The sequence below is a fragment of the Spermophilus citellus genome, assembly GCF_964194105.1.
Source record: "Spermophilus citellus genome assembly, chromosome: 6".
Taxonomy (NCBI): Eukaryota; Metazoa; Chordata; class Mammalia; order Rodentia; family Sciuridae; genus Spermophilus; species Spermophilus citellus.
In genome coordinates this window covers 13146783-13167829 of record NC_138187.1, presented here as the reverse complement: position 1 = coordinate 13167829, position 21047 = coordinate 13146783, and the positions used below count along the sequence as shown (strand labels likewise).

Sequence of the window (21047 nt, the reverse complement as noted above, 5' to 3'; positions counted from 1 at the left end):
TGAAGATGCCACAGGCCTTGGAAAACATGACAGGGGCCAGAGTTTGGCAAATGAGGTCTCAGGGTTCCAAATGTAAGGACAGATCTACTGTTAACCTTGGGCACACACAAGGCCCTGAGAGTGGGTGTTGCCTTAAATTTTTCTCCCCAGGTGCCAGTCACTTAACTACCGTTTGCAGGGAATAAATGTGGAAGAGGGATTCCAGGCAGAGAGACCAGCAGGTGCAAAACTCAGAGGCTTGTTGTGTTCCAGGGAAAGAGACTCAGTTCTCGTAACAGGAACAGAGTGGAGAAACCACTCTCTGGTTCTGATGGAATCAGAAAGGCAGAACCAGAGAAAGAAATGTTGAAAAATTTTGAAAAGTTTGGAGAGTCTTCCTATTTGACACATGTAGTTTTAAATAACCAGGTAGTGGGGAAAACTAGGCTTCCAATTTTCCCCACATATATTAGGAAGGTGGGTGTTGGAGGGCATGGTGTTTAACTTTGACCACACGTTCGAATGCCCTAGGGAGGTTTAAAAAATACTGATGCCGGGGGCCTAGGCTGAGGGATTCTGATTCTGGGATGAGGCCTAGATGTAGGGATTCTATTGCAAAGGCAAAAATTGAGAACACCTGTTATGATCTTGTTGTGGATATAAACTGTTGTGGGATATTTGCAATGTAGGATAAGCCAGGTTTTATTTATTTATTAAATTTTTACAGTTCTAGGGATCATGCTGACAAGAACTCTACCACCAAGCTCCATCCCAGGCGTAGAAACCAGATTTTATAGCCTCTGGTAGGTCCTTTCTGCAATGTTGAAGCTGGATTTTATTCTAAGAAAAATAGGAAGCCATTGGTGATCTATAAGTAGGCTAGTATCATGATCTGATTTTTTATTTTAAGAAAATCACTTTGGTTGTGTGTGACAGGTTTCCTTAGGAGAGATTCCAAGAAGTGGAATTACTGGGGGAAAGGGTACTAACGATTTTGGATACACACTGCTAAACTGCTTTCCAGGAAGTCTGTGCCAAATGACAGTCTCCCACCTTCTCTGTCCTCACGTTACCCCTTTGCCAACACTGTTTTTGAGGATTAATTATTTCCATGCAAAAACCACACACACACACAGGATAAATAAGAAATTGAGCAATTGGATACAATCTCCTCCAGCAACCTTTATTTTTCTCCTTCCTCATTGGTCAAAATAGACAAATAGCAAATTGTAGATCTGACTCTTAACTAACGTTTATGGATTTCTTACTGTGTGACAGGCACCATGCAAAGCACTTCACATGCAGAATTTCTATTAACCTTCTAATATCCTTAAGAAATCAGTGCTATTTTCATCTGTGGGTGTATTGTAGGGATGGAATCCAGGGCCTTGTGCCTGCTAGGCAAGTGCTCTACCACTGAGCCCCAGCTCTAGCCCAGTACGATTATCATCATATCCGTTTTAAAGTATGAATCAGGAACTTGCCAACATTACCTCCTCTTCTGAGTGGGGGAATCAGAATTTGAACCCAGAACCCTTCCTTAAATTAATCTGTTGCCATTTATAATTTGAAAAATTTTTATCAAGGATCTAAGGATCTGGTTACTTTGCTGGTCATTTTCTACTGGAATAACTGGCATGATTTAGTCTCTGCAGCATTATTGTGATCAACTCTGTAAACAAGTCATAATGATTAATTAGCCACATCAGCCATTTGCTTGTCCTTCTGAGGGTCCCAGAGAGGAGAGAGCATCAATTTACTTGGGTGCATAAAAAGCAAAGAATTTGAGGAGAGGATCCAAAGCAGCTCAGAATTTATGTCTATGGAAAGGCTGTAAGGGAAGGGACATTTCTGGCTAGATTGAAAGACAGGACTGCAGGGTGGGAGAGGGGAGATTGAGCAATCATAAGCATTTCAGTCATTTCTTGTAATTGATCCAACTCCCTAATCCCTACTCCTTACTCCCTAGATTCCTTGAGGGCAGGGATTGGTGTGTGTGTGTGTGTGTGTGTTTTAACCTACTACCAGGGATTGAACCCAGGGGCACTTAACCACTGAGCCACATCCCCAGTCCTTTTTTTATTTTCTATTTTGAGATTCAGGCTTGCTAAATTGCTTAGGGTCTCCCTAAAATGCTGAGGCTGGCTTTAAACTTGTGATCCTCCTGCCTCAGCCTCCCATGCTGCTGGGATTACAGGTGTGTTTCACTGTATCTGGCAGGGATTTGGGTTGACGACTGAACTGTCCTTAAATGTTTGGTTGGCAGGTGCTTGGTAAATTTTGCTCAATGTTAAATAAAAGGATAAATCATGATTAGACTGTACACTAAAATAATACATAAGGGCTGAATATGGTGCTGTACATCTGTGTGATCCCAGTTACATGGGAGGCTGAGGCAGAAGGTTTGCAAGTTTGAGGCCAATCTCAGCAATTTAGTGAGACCCTCTCTCAGGAAAAAAAAAGGCTTAGAATGTAGCTCAGTGGTAAAATATCCTTGGGTTCAATCCCCAGTATTGGGGGTGGATAAAATATGTCTTAATTAAACGTGGGTTACAAACCAAACAAGAATACCTTGTTGGAGGAATACCAGTCTCCCACAGGGGACCATACTAAGGAAGGGACCCTAATCTTGGGACTGGATTCTGTGGAAATTTTTCTCTTCATAAGAGAATAGGGTAGAAGAAATGATGAACCAGGAGGAAAGGACACTCTTTTAGGTCCCTCCCTCCCTCCCCCCCCCCTTTTTTTTTTAACAACTGGAGGACACTTCTTCCTATCCTTCTTTCAGCAAGAGGGAGGTGAGCCATGTGAGGGTATCTAGGGCAATTTCAGGGTGGAGTGTGTGCCTGTGGGGATATATCCTTCTTGATTCAACAAAATCATTCTGTTTTATTGAATTCATTTTTCCTTATTATTGTTTTGCAATGCTGGGGTCAAACTCAGGCCCTTGCACATGGTAGACAAATTCTATACCACTGAGCTACTTCCCCAGCCCCATTTAATTTACTTTTGCATAGGTAGGTGACCAGGCGTGGGTCTGATTCGCAGAGGGGATTTCTGTGCTGAGTCAAACATCAGGGTCATTTCAGAGGAATCCCCCCATGGGGGGAAGGGCAGGGAGAGGAGGGGAGAAAGGAAAATTCATTTGAAATTTTGCCTTTCCATCCTTTAGAACTTGCAAGATCCTCTCTTAGTGAGGGGGTTCCTGGGCATAAGCAAGGAGCCTGAAATTGAAGGGGTATGTATGCTTGTGGAAATAACCAACTTCACATAATGAAGTATTTTTGGGAACGATTTTTTAATTACACAAATAATGTAAAGACCTTTTCCTTGCAACATAAAATGATAAGTCAAGACCCCTTAGGCAGGTAAGGTTATGACACTTCTTCGAAGTGCATCTTGCCCACCTTTAAAAACATGTATGGGAACCTGGGAGGTTGGTGCACTCCTGGCTCAAGGATTGCAAGGCTGAGGAAGGAGGGAGAATCGCAAGTTCCAGGTCAGCAATTTAGCGAGGCCTTAAGCAATTTAGCAAGACTTGCCTCAAAATAAAAATAAAAAGGGGCTGGGGATGTGCTCAGTGGTTAAGTGCCCCTGGATATTCAATCCCTGGCACCAAAAACAAAACAAAAATATGTATTGGCATCTACATAATCTATCAGATGCTTTAATGAATTCTTTCTGGGGGGGGGGCATGGGGGAGACAGCGCTCAGGTTCGCTCCCTCTAGCCAGCTTCTTTCTGCGGGGGGAAGGTGGGCAGGTGTTAGGGTGGGAGGATTCAGAGCATATTTGATTTTGCAGGAGACAAGGGCCGGCGGCCCTAGCTACTTACACAGTAAGGAAACGGTCAAGGTGTTAGGACTCGGTAAGCACTTGTCACGTGGGGGCTGGGAAGGTGCACACCCACCAGCTCTCCAGCCCGGCGGACCGTGGGCAGGTGGGCGCACGAGAACTCGCAGGACACGCCTGGGTGAGCGCGCCCGCAGAGGCACCAGTGCCCCCCACCGCAGGCAGGTCCGCGATTGGACGTCCGCTTGCACCTGACTGCCCGGCTCCCAGAGGGTCAGGTGCTTTCCGGGGAGCGTTTGAGAGGAGGCGTGGGTACGACGCGTGGCGAAAAGTTCCTTTACCGCGACCCGCTGCGGCGGAACCCCGACCTCTGCGTGGTAGGCGGGGAGCCCCGAGGCGCGGGAGGGCGGTCCGCTCGAGGCCCCGCCCCCAACACGCCCCGCCCACCTTCCAGACCCCGCCCCTCTCCCCAGGCCTGGCGGGCGCCGGCGCCACCCCTCGTTCCCAGCATGCCGTGCGGCAGCGGCGGCGCGGCGGGCGGAGCCGGGAGGCGGGGAAGCCGTGGCCGTGTGAGCGTGAGGAGCCGCCGCCACCGCCTCCTCACCGTCCTAGTCCTCCTGGGCCCCGGCGTCGCGGGCCGCGCACGGCCCTGGAAGAGACGTCGCCTCCCCTTCCTCCGCCTCCCTCTCGCCGCGCCGCTCCCGCCTCCTCGTCCTGCGCTGCGGGCTCAGGCGGAACCCGGAACGGCCGTCCGCCTCCCCCGCCCTCCGCCGCCTCCTCCTCCTCCTCCTCGGCTTCCTCCTCAGCCCCGGGCCGGAGCGGAGTGTCGGCGGTGGCCGGTTCGGGCGGCGACTTGCGCTTCTTCGGGCGGCGGCGCTTGGCCATGTCGTGTCGGGGAAGGTAATGAGCCGCAGAGCCCCGGGGTCTCGGCTGAGCAGCGGCGGCGGCGGCGGCACCAAGTACCCGCGGAGCTGGAATGACTGGCAACCCAGGTGGGTGACCGGCGCCGAGCCCGCCGCCCGACCTCCCGGCCCCGCCTGGGGCGGGCCGAGGCCTAGGGCCGCGGGGCCGGAGGCGCGGCCTAGGCCCTCCACCCCCCGGGAGCCGGGCGCGGCTTCCTGGGTCTCCTCCCGCCCGGGCTGGGGAGGAAGGCCGCGGGGAGGCGCGGCCTAAGTGCCCCCCAGCTCCGACTTCTGCCTGGGGCGGGAGCCCTGACCCAGCGCGCCCGGAGGAGGCTCGGGCTTCGGGCTTGGGTCCGGGAGGGTTAAGGAGGAGGCCTGGGGCGGGGTGGGGACGGTTTCCAGTAGCACCACCTCTCCAGTCGGGGTGTCCTGGGAGTCCAGGACCCTCTGTGCTCCCCATTAACTTCCTGGGTCTCTCACTCTGCCAGCCCCACGTGAAAGACCTCCTTAGACTGCTCTCTCCAGTGACTCCCACGTGTTAATATTTTTGAAAAACCCCGAAGTACAACTAAGGTCCGACTTTGGCTAGGCGTTAGTGGGGCTGGAGATGAGGTCGTGCTAATGGGATCAGCCCACTCTGGTCCTGTGAAATAGTTTTTTTCCGTGAGTGCAGGGACAGTTTAACTGGTGAACAGCAATTCCTACCTGAGAATGAACTTCGTGGCTACTTAGGAGCAGAGAAATTCTTTTCCTCTCGTATGGAGGATTTGATCTCAGGTGCTTTGGGACTTCCTTGGCTTTGAATATATTGGGACCATTGACTTTTTAAAAAAATAAATACATTTAGTTTTCGTGTCTAATATTCAGAGTCTGGGATTTAACCCAGTGCCTAGAAGAACTCCCTAAATTTATATACATGCATTTGAGCATAAGTCGATTCATGGAGCTTTCATACGTTGGAGCACACTTGCATTTCAATTGACCAGAAATTGGACAGATAAATGTAAATTGCACACGTTGCTGGGATGTCCTTTTGATTCCTGATAATCACACCTATTTCAGTAGTGTTTAGAAGTAGAGAATTTGGTAAGGTGTTGGAATTTTAAAACTTGATAGAAAAATCAAAATAATCTTTGGCTCACGGGTGATACACCTTGTTTTTATTAATATGCTTTCCTAGATACTTTGTCAGGTGAGAACTGATGTATATAACTAGGTGACTTAAAAAAATTAATGCTTGAATCTAGAATTGATGTTAATTAATTTTTTTTTGTTTAAAAAACAGCTTTGATTTGTGAGTAAGTTAAATAAAATCGGTTGTCTAGTATTCTGTAATTGACATGCTTGGTTTTCATTTTTATCTAAATGTGTGCAATTTGATTTTAGGTGTTGAGTGTATTAGGTGATAAATGAACTTGAGTTTGACATTTCAGAGCTCTCCTTTAACAATGGGGTTTTCCATGGCTTTTCAGTATTGTGATTGGTACATATAAGAGAAATTAGTAATTCTTTAGAGGGTCTAAAATGCACTTCCCAAATAGTTGCAGAGCTTTTGGAAAATAAGATGTAGCTTGTAGTTCTAAATAAATGGAGGAGTAGAGTTGCACCCACATACTGGTGTCCTCTGTTGTTTCTTTCATGCGCTTTATTTCTTGGAGTGTGTAGTGTTGGGGGGATGGGAGAGGGTGAAAGCTTTCTTTGGAGCTGTGTGCTGTAACAGTCTCAGAACTTAATGCCTAGGTGGATGATACTGTGAGATGCACTTGGTTACATGGAGTAACAGTTTAGGATATTGGAAATATTTGATTTTCTCTCCTTGTTGAGGGAAAGAGACAAATGGACACATCCCATAATGTGATTTATTTGCAAGGTCACCATAGTAGATTTGTTAAATAGCCAATAAAAAAAAAAAAAAACTTTAGATGTTTGCCAAGTCATAGATTTTCATAAGTTAAATGAGGTTTTTCTATCCCTTCTCTTCAGAAAGATGACAGACTCTAGGTAACTGACAGAATGGAGGCTGATCTTCCCACTTGTTTAACTATTTTGACTTTAAAAAAAATTGTTTGTCTTTTCCGTGCCCTTTCTTTTCTGATTTTTTTTTTAACTTTGGTTCTGTTTCTTCGATTTAGGCTTTTGAGCAAGTGGGTATAAAAAATTATTGTCAGCTTCTTTTAGTATTAGTTTGCCAGTTAGTCTGGCAAGTGAGTCTATCATGGCCATACAGAATTCTTCACACATTTTGACAGGAAATGTTCTAGATGGCAGACTACACTAATGTTGTGTGGTAACAGAGCAAGCCCACTAGGAACATGTCTTTATAGATTGGCTTAAAGTCTGGCTTCCTTTTTAATTACTCAACGTTTAAGAGTGGTTAGGCAAATTAGTGGTATTGGGTCATTTTTATTATTTGAAATCTGTGGTTCTGCACATGTAAAATTGAGGTGGTTTTGAAATCACTTGGATGCCTCTTTTTTTTTTTTTTTATATGGAGGAACAGGAAAGGTGGCTTTTTATCACAAAGAAATGCCGGGCCTGTGAAGATGGTTTGCCTTTTTCCTTCCAACTCTGTCATTTTCCTGGATTTATTTTGAACAGTCAAGATAGAGATCAGAGTGATAAGTTTTAAAATTAAATGTGTAACTGGTTGTATATTTTAATATTCTTAAATGACATTGGTTGATTTGACATTAGAGCTATATAAGTAAAAAAAGCATAAGATAGCATGTGGGTCATCAGAAAATAAGTAGACTTGACTTCTGTACTTGGGAGTCTTAGCATTTTATTCATTTAACGGGTATATTGGATGTCTTGTGGTACTCAAGTTTGTAAACTTTCTATTTTTTTTTTTAAGAGGAGTTTTTGTCACATTGTTTAGGCTGGTCTCAAATTCTAGATTCTCCTGCATCAGCCTTCGGCGTAACAGGTTACAGGGGCATATAACTATGCTCAGCTATTTCTAGACTTCCAAATGGATGAAACCTCATGTTAGACATATCTTCTGTTTTTGGTAGAATGGAGACCGATCATAGTTCTCAAAAGTACAAATATCTTTATTTTCTACCCAACAGATAAAAAAATGGAAGTGTTGTGAAATTAGAAGAGTCAGTTACTTGTATGTTTGATGTGAGAACCTGGATTTTTAAAGCCATAGTTGTCACTCTATCTTTTATGCATTTGTACTAAGTCTGATATCCTTAGGTACATAATATAATGAAATACATAAAGGATAAAGTTTAATAGAGTTACATATTTTATAGATATAAGTGTGAACTTTAAATAGAATTTCATGATTACACCTTCCTTCACCCCGCTCTGGTGAGATACAGTTTCTCTATGTTGCCCAGGCTATTGTGTATGAGTGTTGAATGGGGGATGGTATATTTTTATTACAAATCAACATTCCTCGGGAAACATTTGGCAGTTTATCTTTTTTTAAAATATATTTTTTAAGTTGTAGATGGACACAATACCTTTTTGTTTTTTTATGTGGTGCTGAGGATCGAACCTAGTGCCCCACGGGTACTAGGCAAGTGCTCTACCACTGAGCCACAACCTCAGCCCCTGGCAGTTATAGCTTTAATCCTTTTTTCCTCAGTCTGTTTCAGTTCCTTTTAAAAATGGGAGTATAATTGAAAGTTTATTTCCTTTTTTTAAATGGCAGGAGATTATGAAATACTAATCAGTAAAAAAATGTTCTAATTAGTATTACTTTTAAAACTGCTGTCTTCAAAGACATTATAGGTTAGTTTTGGAAATGAAAAAGTTTTAAAATGGCAAAGCATCTGAATATTGTATTATGATTTTTGGTATACTTGTTTTTATTTGTCATGTATGTGATGAATAGAGTTTAAAACCTGGAGTGTTAGAGGAGGGAAAGCCATACAGTTGAGTAGTGGGCCTGTACGATTTTGAGAGCAAATTTTATAATAAAAGATGGTAAAAATATGGCAAACTGCAAGTTGTCCTTGGTAAAAAATCGTTTGGCTAAAGGTTTGGGGTACTTGTGAGGAGTGGTGCAAATAAAGAATGAAGCTAAAGAGCTACAGTGGAACCATGTAGGTCTGGAATCATGGTTTAAGGATGTTTGCAATGACTTTAGGGAACATTGAAGTTTTACCAGCAGGGAAATGGCATAATTTAGGAAGATTAAATCTAGTTGCTTCTTGGCAGGGGCAAGAGAAGGGGGGGGGAGTGAGTGTGTGTGTGTGTGTGTGTTTGTACACACATTCCACACAGTTGGAGACAGTTGTACAGTCTAGACAAGAGGTTGCTGCTAAGGACCTGAGTCCTATGTTTTATAATTCACAATTTAAATTTTAGACAAAAGTATTCAATTCAATATATGGGAATTTCCGTAAGCAAAAGCTTTTCATTTGTTACCTGGTATTGGTTGAGAATGATCACTAAAGTGATCCTTTTTATCTGCTTACTCTTCACTTTGCCTTAGGACACTTATATGAAATGTCATACCTGTGAAGTGGAGTGTGTGTGGTCTACGATTCTTTTGGAAACACTAAATTCTCACAACTCTAGGATTTTCTGCCTTCACTCCCTCCTGTACAGTAGGCACTTGTTTACTTTTCTTTCCTTACCCTAATTACCTAAAATAAATCCCTGAAATTTCATTCACTGAACCATCCGTATGGATTTCCACAGTTTCCTGTCTTTTCATATTGTTATTTTGGTTACCTGTCTTTGGCTATCTTAGTTTCCTCAGAGCCTTATTTATTTTTATGGTGCTGGGGATTGCCTTGTGTGTACTTGGCAAGTACTCTACCACTGAGCTACATCCTCTGACCACCCATTTTATTTTTGGATATAAAATGTACCTCTTCTTATAGTGGCTTAAGAGCAAAGAGTGCAGAAATATTGTGATTTAAGTCCTATATGAAATGGTCCAGTTTATTATATGTATCTAATTTTTTAAAATATAGAGTGTAACCTATTCATAGAATTTGCTTACACAGTGATATTTGGTTTTCTTTTTTTTGTTGTTGTTGTTTTATTTTGGTACTGAAGAATTAACCCTGGGGTGCTTTACCACTGAGCCATATCCCCAGCCTTTAAAAAAATATGTATATATAACTATATGTATATATACATATAGTTATATATATATATATATATATATATATATATTTATTTTATTTAGAGAGACGGTCTTGCTGAGGCTGGCTTTGAACCGTTGAACCTTCTGCCTCAGCTTTCCGAGCCACTGGGATTACAGGTGTACATCAACCAGAAATATTTGGTTTTCTATGGTTAGTTCTCCATCTTGTATTAGATGATTTGTGAATATACCCTTCTAAGTTGACTTCTCTTTTGAACTCCATCCTGTTAGTTTCAGATAAAATTTACATACACACACTCACACATACAGGTCTTAATTAAATCTAGTAAATTTGACAGATATATACTTTTGTAACCTTTACCCCAGTCAGTAGAGATACAGGGACTGGGGATGTAGCTCAGTGATAGAGTGCTTGGGTAGCATGTACAAGGTCCTGAATTGTACCTCTAGCACTGAGGTGTGTGGGGGGGAGACAGAGAGACAGACTTCTCCAAGTCACTGGAATTATAATCATGTGCTACCGTGCCCAGCTTCAGATATATTTCTGTTGTTCCTCTTTTACTGTAAACATTGCTAATTTACTTGGGGTTTCTGAAGATTTCTGTGGTTTCAGATGGTAGACTCACCATTAGCACTTTAAGGGATATGAGTCCTGGAATACAAAGGAGCTCCTCTACTTGGCTGAGTTTATTCCTATGAGCCTCAGGTTTTTGGACCCCTCTGCATTCTGTAGGTACTCACTGTGGCTTTGCTCTGCTTTTCATGTTCTCTGGCATCTAAACTTGGGCTTCTTTGAGCCCTACCCTGCTACCTCTGTCTTCTGTGATCTCCTTTCTTTCCAAATCTTGCAACAGATCTACAATGGAAGTGAACATGTATTTAGCATTTAAGTTATCCATTTTGTTCCCCCAATTAGTTTAGGTCCCTGGGATCTGAGGCTGAGTAATTTCCCCCTGCTTTCAGGTCTTACTTGCTCTAATGCACTCCCCAAGCTCATTCTTGCCATAGGACCTTTGCACATGCTATTCTTCTTCTACAAAACATAACCTTGATATGTGTATGGATCTTATATAATTGTTTTACTTCTATATCCCCTCCTACCTTACTCATGCATAAGTATGGAGTCTATATTTATTTGAATGTCTTTCCTCAAGAAAATACAGTTTTCCCTTGGTATCTGCAGAGGGTCTAGTTCCAGGACTCGTCTGGGATACGCAAATCCTCAGATGCTTAAGTCCCTTATGTAAAAATGGCATAGTATTTACATATAACTTAGACACATCCTTTTGTATACTTTAAATCATCACTAGATTACTTATAATACTTCATATAATGTAAATGCTGTAAATATTCTGTATTGTTTAGGGAATAGTGACAAGAAAAAAACTGTACAGATGCAGGTTTTTTCCTCATATCTTTTTGATAGTGGATTGGTAGAATCAGAATGTGGAATATGCAAGTTTGTTTCTTATTTTCAGCTGGCTCCAGAGTTTACAACACAGTTACTATAGGGGGCTTTTTGAGGGAAACTGTTCCCCTTCTAGCAGGCTGGTTAGCCTGAGGCAGCAACTTATAGCTGATTGAGCAGGTTCAAAGGGACCTTGGTCTAAAGGACTGGGGTGGCCAGATATTTTACAGAAGAAAGAACATAGTAATTTAAGATTCATAGGTTTTATCCATCTTGAAAAACATCTTGCTCATATATTTAAAGTTCCTTTGCACATTGGCCTCTCATATCTATTTTATCTGTGTGAGCATTATTTAAAGAGTTTAATCACTGAAAGACAAGTTCTGGGTTGAGGCTTCTGGCATTCTATTAGAATGCCTGTGGGGAAAAAACTTCTTGACAGTTGTGCATCTGCAGATTGGGGGATTGAGACCCAAATTTCCCAGAATCAACAGATTTCTAAACATAGTTATTTCTTTGTATTAATTTTCATTCCCTTTAGAAAAAGGAGATTAAATTCCTGTTAGAAACTTTGGAGGTTAATTTTGCTCTTCATATTATTTACAGTATATCTGAGAACTTGATTCTTTCCTAATTAGATGAGTAAAAAGTCCCAAAGATGATCATCAGTATCATAAGAATTAATATATTTAGAGATATCATTGAAGAAAAAGAAGTCCTGGAATTTCTTTCCTAAAAAGATCTATCTCATTTCTTGCCTTTGTTGTTCTTTGTAAAAATATGAAAAAAAATGAAAATGTAGCAGGTTTCCCAGCATCAAGCCTCTGAAATTAGAGATATAGTTTTTATTTAGTTGTCTGGTTTTAAAGGAATCAACTTTTTAAAGGAATCACAGGTTGCATTGTTTTCGAAGGACTTGAGTTAACATTCTAGTAAAATTGGTTGTTGTATCAATAGCATTTTCATGCATAATGTCTAGTTCATTTCTTGAAAATACTGAAATTATAATTGATTTTTTTTGGTTAATAGTGTGTGTAATCAGTTCACCGGCTTTGTAAAGTCAGTGTTTTGAGCAGGACATGGTGGTGCATGCCTGTAATCCTAGCTATTCAGGAGGCTGAGAAAGGAGGTTTGGAGGCTGCCTAGGCAACTTAGCCAGATCTTGCCTCAAAATAAAGAAATAAAAAGAGCTGGGGATGTCAACCAGTGGCCCTGGGTTCAGTTCCCAGTACCACAAATAAACAAACAGATAAAACCAAAGTTTTGTAAAAGAAGCCTTTTATTTAAAGTGGTCTTTGTTGTGTAGTTACTATAATGTTAGTATTCCCTTTTTTACTGTAATCTTTGAGGATATAAAAATTGCATCATTATTACTGTTTCCCTGTTGTAAGTTAATATTATTTTAAATTGGCATTCTAACTGTACACATTTATGGAGAACAGTACAGTGTTTGAATATATGTATATAATGCATATAATGTGGGCTGATCAAATTAAGCTAATTAATATATCTGTCACCCCTCACTTAAAATTCTTAGATATTTGAAATGTATTCTTAGTTATTTTGAAATATACATTGAGTATAACCACCCTGCTGTGCAATATATTTTGAAACTACTGCTTTTTGAAACTTTGTATCCTTTGACCAACACTTTCCCATCCCTCTTAGTCTATTTAAAAGTCTATTTAAAAGCTTGCTGTTTTCACATTGGAGAAATTACAAATAGAACCTAGGTGATTTAGATCCTCACTCAGATTTGTTTAACAGTGCTGGGGATCGAACCCAAGGGCACTCTACTGCTGAACTTCACCCCTAGCTCTATTTATGTATGTGTGTATGTATAAATTCCAAGACAGTTTAAAAAAAAAGTACCTCCATTAAGTTGGGGGAAGTTGGCCTGGAACTTGTGGTCTTATTGCCTCAGCCTCCTAAGCCATTGTAGTTACAGGCATGCACCACCATGCCTAGTTTAAGTGTCTTTATTTTTAAGAATGTGTCCATATATTTGCATCGATTCTTCACAAATATTTATCTTAGGAGAAGTTGGTGTCATGAAAATAATAGTAGATTAAGAATGGGAAGACAGGGCTGGGGTTGTGGCTCAGAGGTAGGGTGCTCGCCTAGCATGGGTGAGGCATTGGGGTGGATCCTCAGTACCATATAAAAATAAAATAAAGGTATTGTACCTACCTACAACTAAAAAGTAAATGTTTTTTAAAAAATGGGAAGACAAAGATTTTTTGCATTGGCACTAGAACCTGAACCTCTGAGGAGGTAATTCTTGAGATCTGAAGGTGAAAGTTTGAGGGTTAAAGATAATGTTTGGGAAATTACTTTCAAAATTATTAAGGAGCGGGCTGGGGATATGGCTCAAGTGGTAGCACGCTCGCCTGGCATGCGTGCGGCCTGGGTTCGATCCTTAGCACCACATACAAATAAAGATGTTGTGTCCGCCGGAAACTAAAAGAATAAATAAATATTTTAAAAAAATTATTAAGGAGCTGTGCCAGTGCTACGTAAGTTGCTGTGTCTGGATCAGAATCTTTTCCTGGTAGAGTGTTTTCCTAGCATGCATGAGAACCACCTTCCATCCCTAACACCACAGGGGGAACACAACAGCAGCAGCAAAACCTTCCTGAATTATCTTTTTCCTACGAAGATTTTAAAAGTTAACTACACACATGCACACACGCATACACATGCACACACATGCACAAGTTCAGATTTTATTTTTCTCCTCTCAGTATAAAAGTATTTGTGAATATGGGGCTGGGGTTGTGGCTCAGCAGTAGAGCGCTTGCCTGGCAAGTCCAAGGTCCTGGGTTCGATCCTCAGCACCACATAAAAATAAATAAACAGAATAAAGATATTGTGTCCCAACTACAACTAAAAAAATAAATATTAAACAAAGTATATGTGAATGTAGCTTATACAAATTTTGCAAAATTTGTGTCAAGTTTTTTAGAGGACACATGGAATGGAATTTCATAATTGTTAAATTTCTTGTTAAGTATGACTTATATGCATACTTTGAAAAAATGTGGTGGGTATAGAATTAATTGTGCCCTAGTATGGTGGTTCTCTGTCATCATTTCCTAGTGCGCATCCATAAACTACGCCTATTTCAAGTTGGCTAGTGAGGATTGTCTTCGTAGATCTTCATGATCCTTTTTTTTCCTTCTTTTACTATTCTTACTTTAAGAATTTACTACCAACCAAAATCATAAGCAGCAAAAATAATCTCATTTCTGTGACTATTTGGATATTTTGAGGAGCAAGTACAGGTGATATTAAATAGAGAAAGGATAGCAGGGCACAAGACTGCTGCCTGTAATCCAAGCTACTTGGGAGGTTGAGGCAGGAGGATCCAGAGTTTGAAGCCAGCTGAGGAAACTTAGCCAGATTCTGTCTCAAAATAGAAACTAAAAAGTGCTGGGGATATAGCTTAGCAGTAGAATACCCTTGGATTCAATCCCCCCCCCCCCAAAAAAAAACAATAAGAAAAAGAAAATGAATAAGTTATTCCCGATTCACTTAAGACCCATTCAAGACCAGTGAAACTCACCAAAATACCTGAACATAAGTGGATTCTAGACTAAGAAAAATAATGGGTAAACATATTTGAAAGATAAATAATAGTATTAAATTATCTTAATTTTTGGAAAAGTATAGTCATTTGAAATGGTATAAATCATTCCTGCTTCTTCAAGTGTGCCCATATCTTCATCTTTTTATAATTGCTTTCTGTTATGGATTTTTTTTATTGTAAATATTCCTTTTTTCCTAATGCAATATTATTTCTTAGAGATTTAAAAAAATAAAATTGTCACAACGTAAAAAAATGAAAGGGTAGGTTGTACTTTGCTAACTTTTGCTATACAGTTAGAATTTAAGAACTAATTCTGAGAATATCAGCTAAATGTTGAATTATTTTTTCTTGTCTAGTGTATATATACGTATTTTAATTTAATTTTGTTAGAGTAGAAAGGATGCCAAAATCATGGAAAGATTGTACTGTGTCCTATAATAGTTTTAAGTACTTTGGGGGAAGAGGGAGAACCCACATGTATCTCTAGACTAATGAAAATTTTTTTTTTAGAATTTTTTTTTTTAATATTTATTTTTTAGTTCTCGGCGGACACAGCATCTTTGTTGGTATGTGGTGCTGAGGATCGAACCCGGGCCACACGCATACCAGGCGAGCGCGCTACCGCTTGAGCCACATCCCCAGCCCATGAAATTTTATATTAATATAAGAATGTATATACAGGATTAAGCAATCATAAGATTTTGGTTCTATTTTAAATTGTAGTATTATAAATTTACTTAAAATGAGTAAAGGATTGGTATCTTCTGAGAAACTTCATTTCTAGAAACATTGATTTTTCTCTTGTTGTAAAAGGAGTTGTAAAAGTTACTTATTTTAAACCTCCTAAATCAGTCTGATTGAAGAATTATGAACAATTACCAAAAAAAGGATGGGGCACATAATACCTTCTAGGTGTATATAATTTTTAAAGTGTTTCATAGTTTTCTTAAACTTCAGGCTAAGTAAAAATACCTCAGTAAATTTTTGGCTACTGCTGAGTACAGTGGGAACATTATTTCTCTGGCTCTGATTGCTGCTTGCTAGTATTTTTCAGTAGTTACCAAAAATGTCTTCATTATTTTGTTAAAGTTAGAAAAATAGTGATTATTTGAAAAGTATCTTTCTTTCTCAAAAGTTGATTTATGATATCATATCTTTTTGTTTTGTTTGGTACCAGGGATTGAACCCAGGGGTGCTTAACCGCTGAGCTACATCCCAGCCCTTTTTATTTTTTATTTTGAGACAAAGCTTTGCTAAGTTGCTGAGGTTGGCTTTAAACTTGCAATTCTCCTGCCTCAGCCTCCTGAGTGATTGGGATTATAGATGGGCATCCCTTTGTCTAACTGACATATCTTTGGAAATTTAGCCGAGACCTTATTTATCTATTTTAAGTTGTATAAGGACACAATACCTTTATAATATTTATTTTTTTAGTTTTTTTTTGGCGGACACAACATCTTTGTTTGTATGTGGTGCTGAGGATTGAACCCGGGCCGCACGCATGCCAGGTGAGTGCGCTACCGCTTGAGCCACATCCCCAGCCCAATATAATATTTATTTTTATGTGCTGCTGAGGATTAAACCCAGTGCCTCTCACAATGCTGGGCAAGTGCTCTACCAATGAGCTAGAACCCTGGCCCAACCTTATTTAGTTTTAAACAGTAGGAAATGCCTATTTCAGGAACATCCCTGAAAAAAAGATGCTGATGCTTAAGTAGACCAGTTTACCTCAAATATTTAATCTGATTGAAAGTAGCATGTTTCTTGACCAGTTTATTGTTTAACAGTGTTCTAAGCCTGTTTTCTCCCCAGAATACGTAAGAGGTGTCTGGTAGGAGTTATTGAGGATGTTGAAAGAAATCAGAGTCCATTTAAAAATTTGCTTGCTATCTTACTATAATTCCAATGGTGAAGTTGGAAATAGAACCCTAAGGTATTTTGGATTCTTCTCTCAGAAGTATTTATATTTTAAGAGGACTGGGGTCATGCATACTTTGAAAACATCCTCTAGATATTTCTGGTAATGTCTTCCTCTTTGTAGAGAATTAGTGATGTGGAATATAAAATTCTGTAAGTGCCTTTTCATGTCTGCCATGGCTTTTAACGATGTTGCCTGTGAAAGGATGCAACTGCAGTTACAGGCTAGAATATTGCTCTCTTGGCGCCACCATCTGTGGGGTATCCCAATCCCATATTGTGACAATAACAACTCACTCGACTGTAGTTTTCTTTAAAAGCATATATGTCCAAATTACATGATTTTTTAAAATATGTTAGAAGTGTTTTTTGGTGACCCTATCATTTTTCTTGACCATATTGAACTGTGAAAAAAGTAATGTTACCTGTTACAAAGCACATTTACTATTTATTGTTTATGGAATTGGGGAACCAACAGGCACTGTACCACTGAGCTACATGCCTAGCGCCCCCCCTAACCTTTTTTTTTTTTTTAATTTTAATATAGGGTTTCACCAAGTTGTCAATGTTGGTCTTTAACTTAATGATCCTCTTGCCCGAGCCTCCCGAGTTGCTGTCTTAACAAGCCTGTACCACTGCACTTGACTAGCACATTTAATTTTAAGAGCCCTTTGTACATTTAAGGATTATTTTTTAAAGAGAAGATTTAAAATATGTAGTAATTAGAAAATCTTTTAAACATGTCAGTCCCTTGGGGTGTGCTTGAATTTGTTTGCTAGAGGAATTTTATAAGAATAACTTTATAGTCATTATTTGCATATTTTTACGCCTTTGAAGATGGTTACATGCTTTTTGTTTGTTAATAAAAGCACTCTGCCTTTTCCCTGGTTATAGAGGCCCAGTCTGTTTTAGAGACTCCTCTTTTAAGATTCCCACAGTGTAATTCTTAGTGATTCATAACTTCTCTATCCTGAAAGGCTGTTTGGCATTTAACTGGAAAACCTTGGGTGTGTGGGTGTGGGGGGGGCTTTCTTTGTAGATTTTCGGTCTTTTTTGTCCTTCTTGTAGTGGAGAGGTCATAGAGTAAAAGATTTCCTTTCAACCTTGGCAATTTCCCAGGCTAAAAGGGATGTTTCTAGAGTACTTCCAGGACCTGCTGACAAAAGAGGAAGATAAGCAATTCAAATGAAAGCCAAAGCAGGGTCTCTTTGGGGTTAAAAATGAAGGTGGGGAGAAAGTCAAATCCATTTGGTTGACTTTAGGTGAATAATTACTTAGCATAAACTTATTTTTGTGAAAGGAACACTGGATTCATATTTATATTGTAGATTAGATATATACCAGGTTTTATAACTAGTAATAATATTCTCAGTACCTAGTAAGATGAATTTATGCAGTTGAGGTACAGAGTGTCAGAATACTTAAATACCTAAATTAGCAGTGGTTTTCATGTCTCCGTCACAGCTCATGATTTTCTAATTTTACCAGCTTAATGCAGAGTTTTAGAAGCTATCAAAATAGGCAGTAAGGGGTCTGGGGTTGTGGCTCAGCGGTAGAGCATTTGCCTAGTCCGTGCGAGGCCTTGGGTTTGTTTGTTCCTCATCGCCACATAAAAATAAATAAATAAAATAAAGGTATTGTGTCCAACTGCAACTAAAAAACAGTATTAAAAAATAGGCAATAAATATTAGAATTTATAGTTTATTCTTTAAAAAAAGACAAAATGCTATATGAACTATCTTAGGCATTTTTCACTCATTGATAGAATAAAATTACGGTTGTGCTAGAAATTTAGATCTTTTTATGATATATTAGTATAGATGACAGTTGTCTTTTAGTAGTATGTTTCTTTTTGTACCTTAGCTAGGTTAATCCTTTTTTGAGTCTTAGCTTCCAGCTGTTTATGTACTTGATTAATTCAGATCCCAGTAATCTGGCTTCATCAGAAACAGTGATTTTAAACTAGTGCTACATTTTTGCTTTTCCATTTAGAGTGGCTAAATATGGTAGGCAATATAAGACATGAAATGCTGAATTATTAAAAGTAAATGATGTATTTTACTTATATTTTATATCTTTAACTATACAGAAAGCTTTTGTGTGTGTGTGTGTGTGTGTGTGTGTGTGTGTGTGTGTGGTGGGGGGCTGGGAATTAGACCCAGGGAATCCTGCATGTTAGGTAGGGGCTCTACCACTGAGGTACCTCCCCAGCTCAAGAAAAGCATTTCTTTTAAAGTCAGGTTTTTGAGGTATAATTTACATGCTGTATAGTTCTTTCAGTTTTGACAAATGCATATAGTAGTGTAACTACTACCGCCACAACCAAACTATAGCTATTTCCCCCAAATTTCCTTGTGTCCTTTTGTAGTCAGTTTCTACCTATCCCAGGTCATTTTTTTTTTTTTTTCTTTTCAAGAAAGTCACAGATGGGGGAAGGGGGTAGGTAGCTTTGGTGCACATTCCTGAGCCTGAAGCAGGAGGATTGCAAATTCAAGATAAGCTTCAGCAAATTAGCAAGGCCATAATTAAATTAGGGAGACCCTGTCTTAAAATAAAAAATAAAAGGGCTGTGGGTGTAGCTTAGTGGTTGAGTGTCCCTGAGTTCAATTCCCAGTAACACCCCCCCTTCCAAAAAGGTCATGGTTAAGTTTTTTTTTTTTAATTATTGTAAATGCACATAAATTTACTACTTTTAAATTTATTGGTATTAAGTACATTCATGATGTTGCACAATCTTCAATACAGTCTAGTTCCAGAACTTCTGTTGTTCCCAAATGAAAACCCTGTACCCATTAAGAATTCACTCCTCATTTTCTTTCTCCCAATCTCTGATAACCACAGTCCTACTTTATCTATTTACCTATTCATGTAAATGGAAGCATATAATGTATGTTCTTTTGTGTCTAGCTTGTTTCACTTAGTCTAATGTTTCAGGTTCACCCATGTTGTAGAATGTGTCAGTACTTCATTCTTTTTATAGCTAAATAATAATCCATTGTATAGATATACTACATTTGTTTACTATTCTTCCTTTAAGGGACACGTGTTTTCTCCCTCTTGACTAATGCAGAGGAGATTTGTGTTCAAATTTCTATTTGAACACTTGTTTTCAGTCCTTTTGGGCATATAACTAGGACCGAATTTGTTGGGTTACATGATAATTCTCTGTTGAGCTTTTTGAAAGATGGCCAACCTGATTTCTAAAGTGACTTTGTGATTTTACATACCAACTGGCAATGTCTGAAGGCTCTAGTTCTTCCACATCTTCACAAAAACCTGTTATTTTCTATTTTGTTTTAAGCTATGATTATATTGGTGGATGTGAAGTGTTTTCTCCTAGTGGTTTCGATTCGCAGTCCCCAAATCACTAATACGTTGAACATCTTTTTATGTGCTTATTGGCCACTTGTATATCTTTTTTTTTTTTTTGAGAAATGATAATTCAAGTGTTTTTTCTCTTTTAAAATTTTTGTTTTTTTATCTTTTTGTTGAGCTATGACTTCTTCATATGTTTTGGATACTAGGCCTGATGCACATATTTTCTTTGATTTTTGTGAGTTGTCTTTTTACTCCCTTGATAGTGTCCTTTGTACAAAAGTAAGGTTTAAAAATTCATATTATGTAGATTTTTAAAACTCAGAATACATTTAAATATATTGATGGGGCTGCCCCTTTATATTTCTGGCCTCTTTTCTAACTTAAAAGAGAAAACTTATTTAAACAGTCATAATGGCTTTGGAATCACCACCAATCATCTACTTTCCTATCCTTTCCTCTGCTTTCCATACAGCAGCTTTTATGTTCAATTCTTCTGAAAGTGATTGGCATAAAGTAGTACTTTCTGCCTTCAGTAGTAAGGTGTCAAGCAAGAGAGCAAATTGAAACTAGTGTGTAACTACAAGACTCTGAACCAGTATGGGACACATTTTGTGTGCTCTGAGTTTGGCGAATGAATTAAGTGATGAGATTTCTTCTGAAATTGCAGAGCATTTTATATCCCTTATTTAATTAACAGCTTATACAAGCTAACTTATTTTTATGTTCTTTGAGGGTTGGAACCATCTCAGTTCATCTTTTGGATTTTATTTTTTTCTAGTCCTGGGGATCAAAGTCTTGTGCATACTAAGGCAAGTGCTATAGCACTGAAATATACCCCAAGCCCAAAAATGTTGTTGATTTTGATAGAAGGTTTTGAAGAGGAAATGTGGGTTGCAAGTTGAATTTTATAGAAAAGTTAGTGGCATGCTAGGCTCATAACTGAATTCGAGTGGAGAGAAAGGTCTCAATGAAAATGGGCAATTGTTTAGTCAGTAAATAATTTTGTATGCCGCCTAGGCAGTGGGGAACAATAATAAGCAAAGCTAACAGGCCCCCCTGCCCTTGCAGTG

General features: G+C 39.4%; 1 protein-coding gene across 6 annotated transcripts in view; it reads left to right on the top strand.

The window, feature by feature from the left end:
• The first annotated feature begins 4033 nt into the window (after positions 1-4033).
• SMG1 (SMG1 nonsense mediated mRNA decay associated PI3K related kinase) overlaps positions 4034-21047 on the top strand; it is a 98237-nt gene continuing 81223 nt past the window's right edge. For 2 of the 6 annotated variants that reach the window (XM_081298537.1, XM_081298539.1), the window contains exon 1: positions 4034-4761. In XM_081298537.1, the coding sequence (XP_081154663.1) occupies positions 4673-4761 (89 nt within the window). In that variant the 5' untranslated portion in view covers positions 4034-4672. The remainder of the gene's footprint in view (positions 4762-21047) is intronic. The other 4 variants (XM_081298536.1, XM_081298538.1, XM_081298540.1 and 1 more) reach the window with 4 other exon arrangements.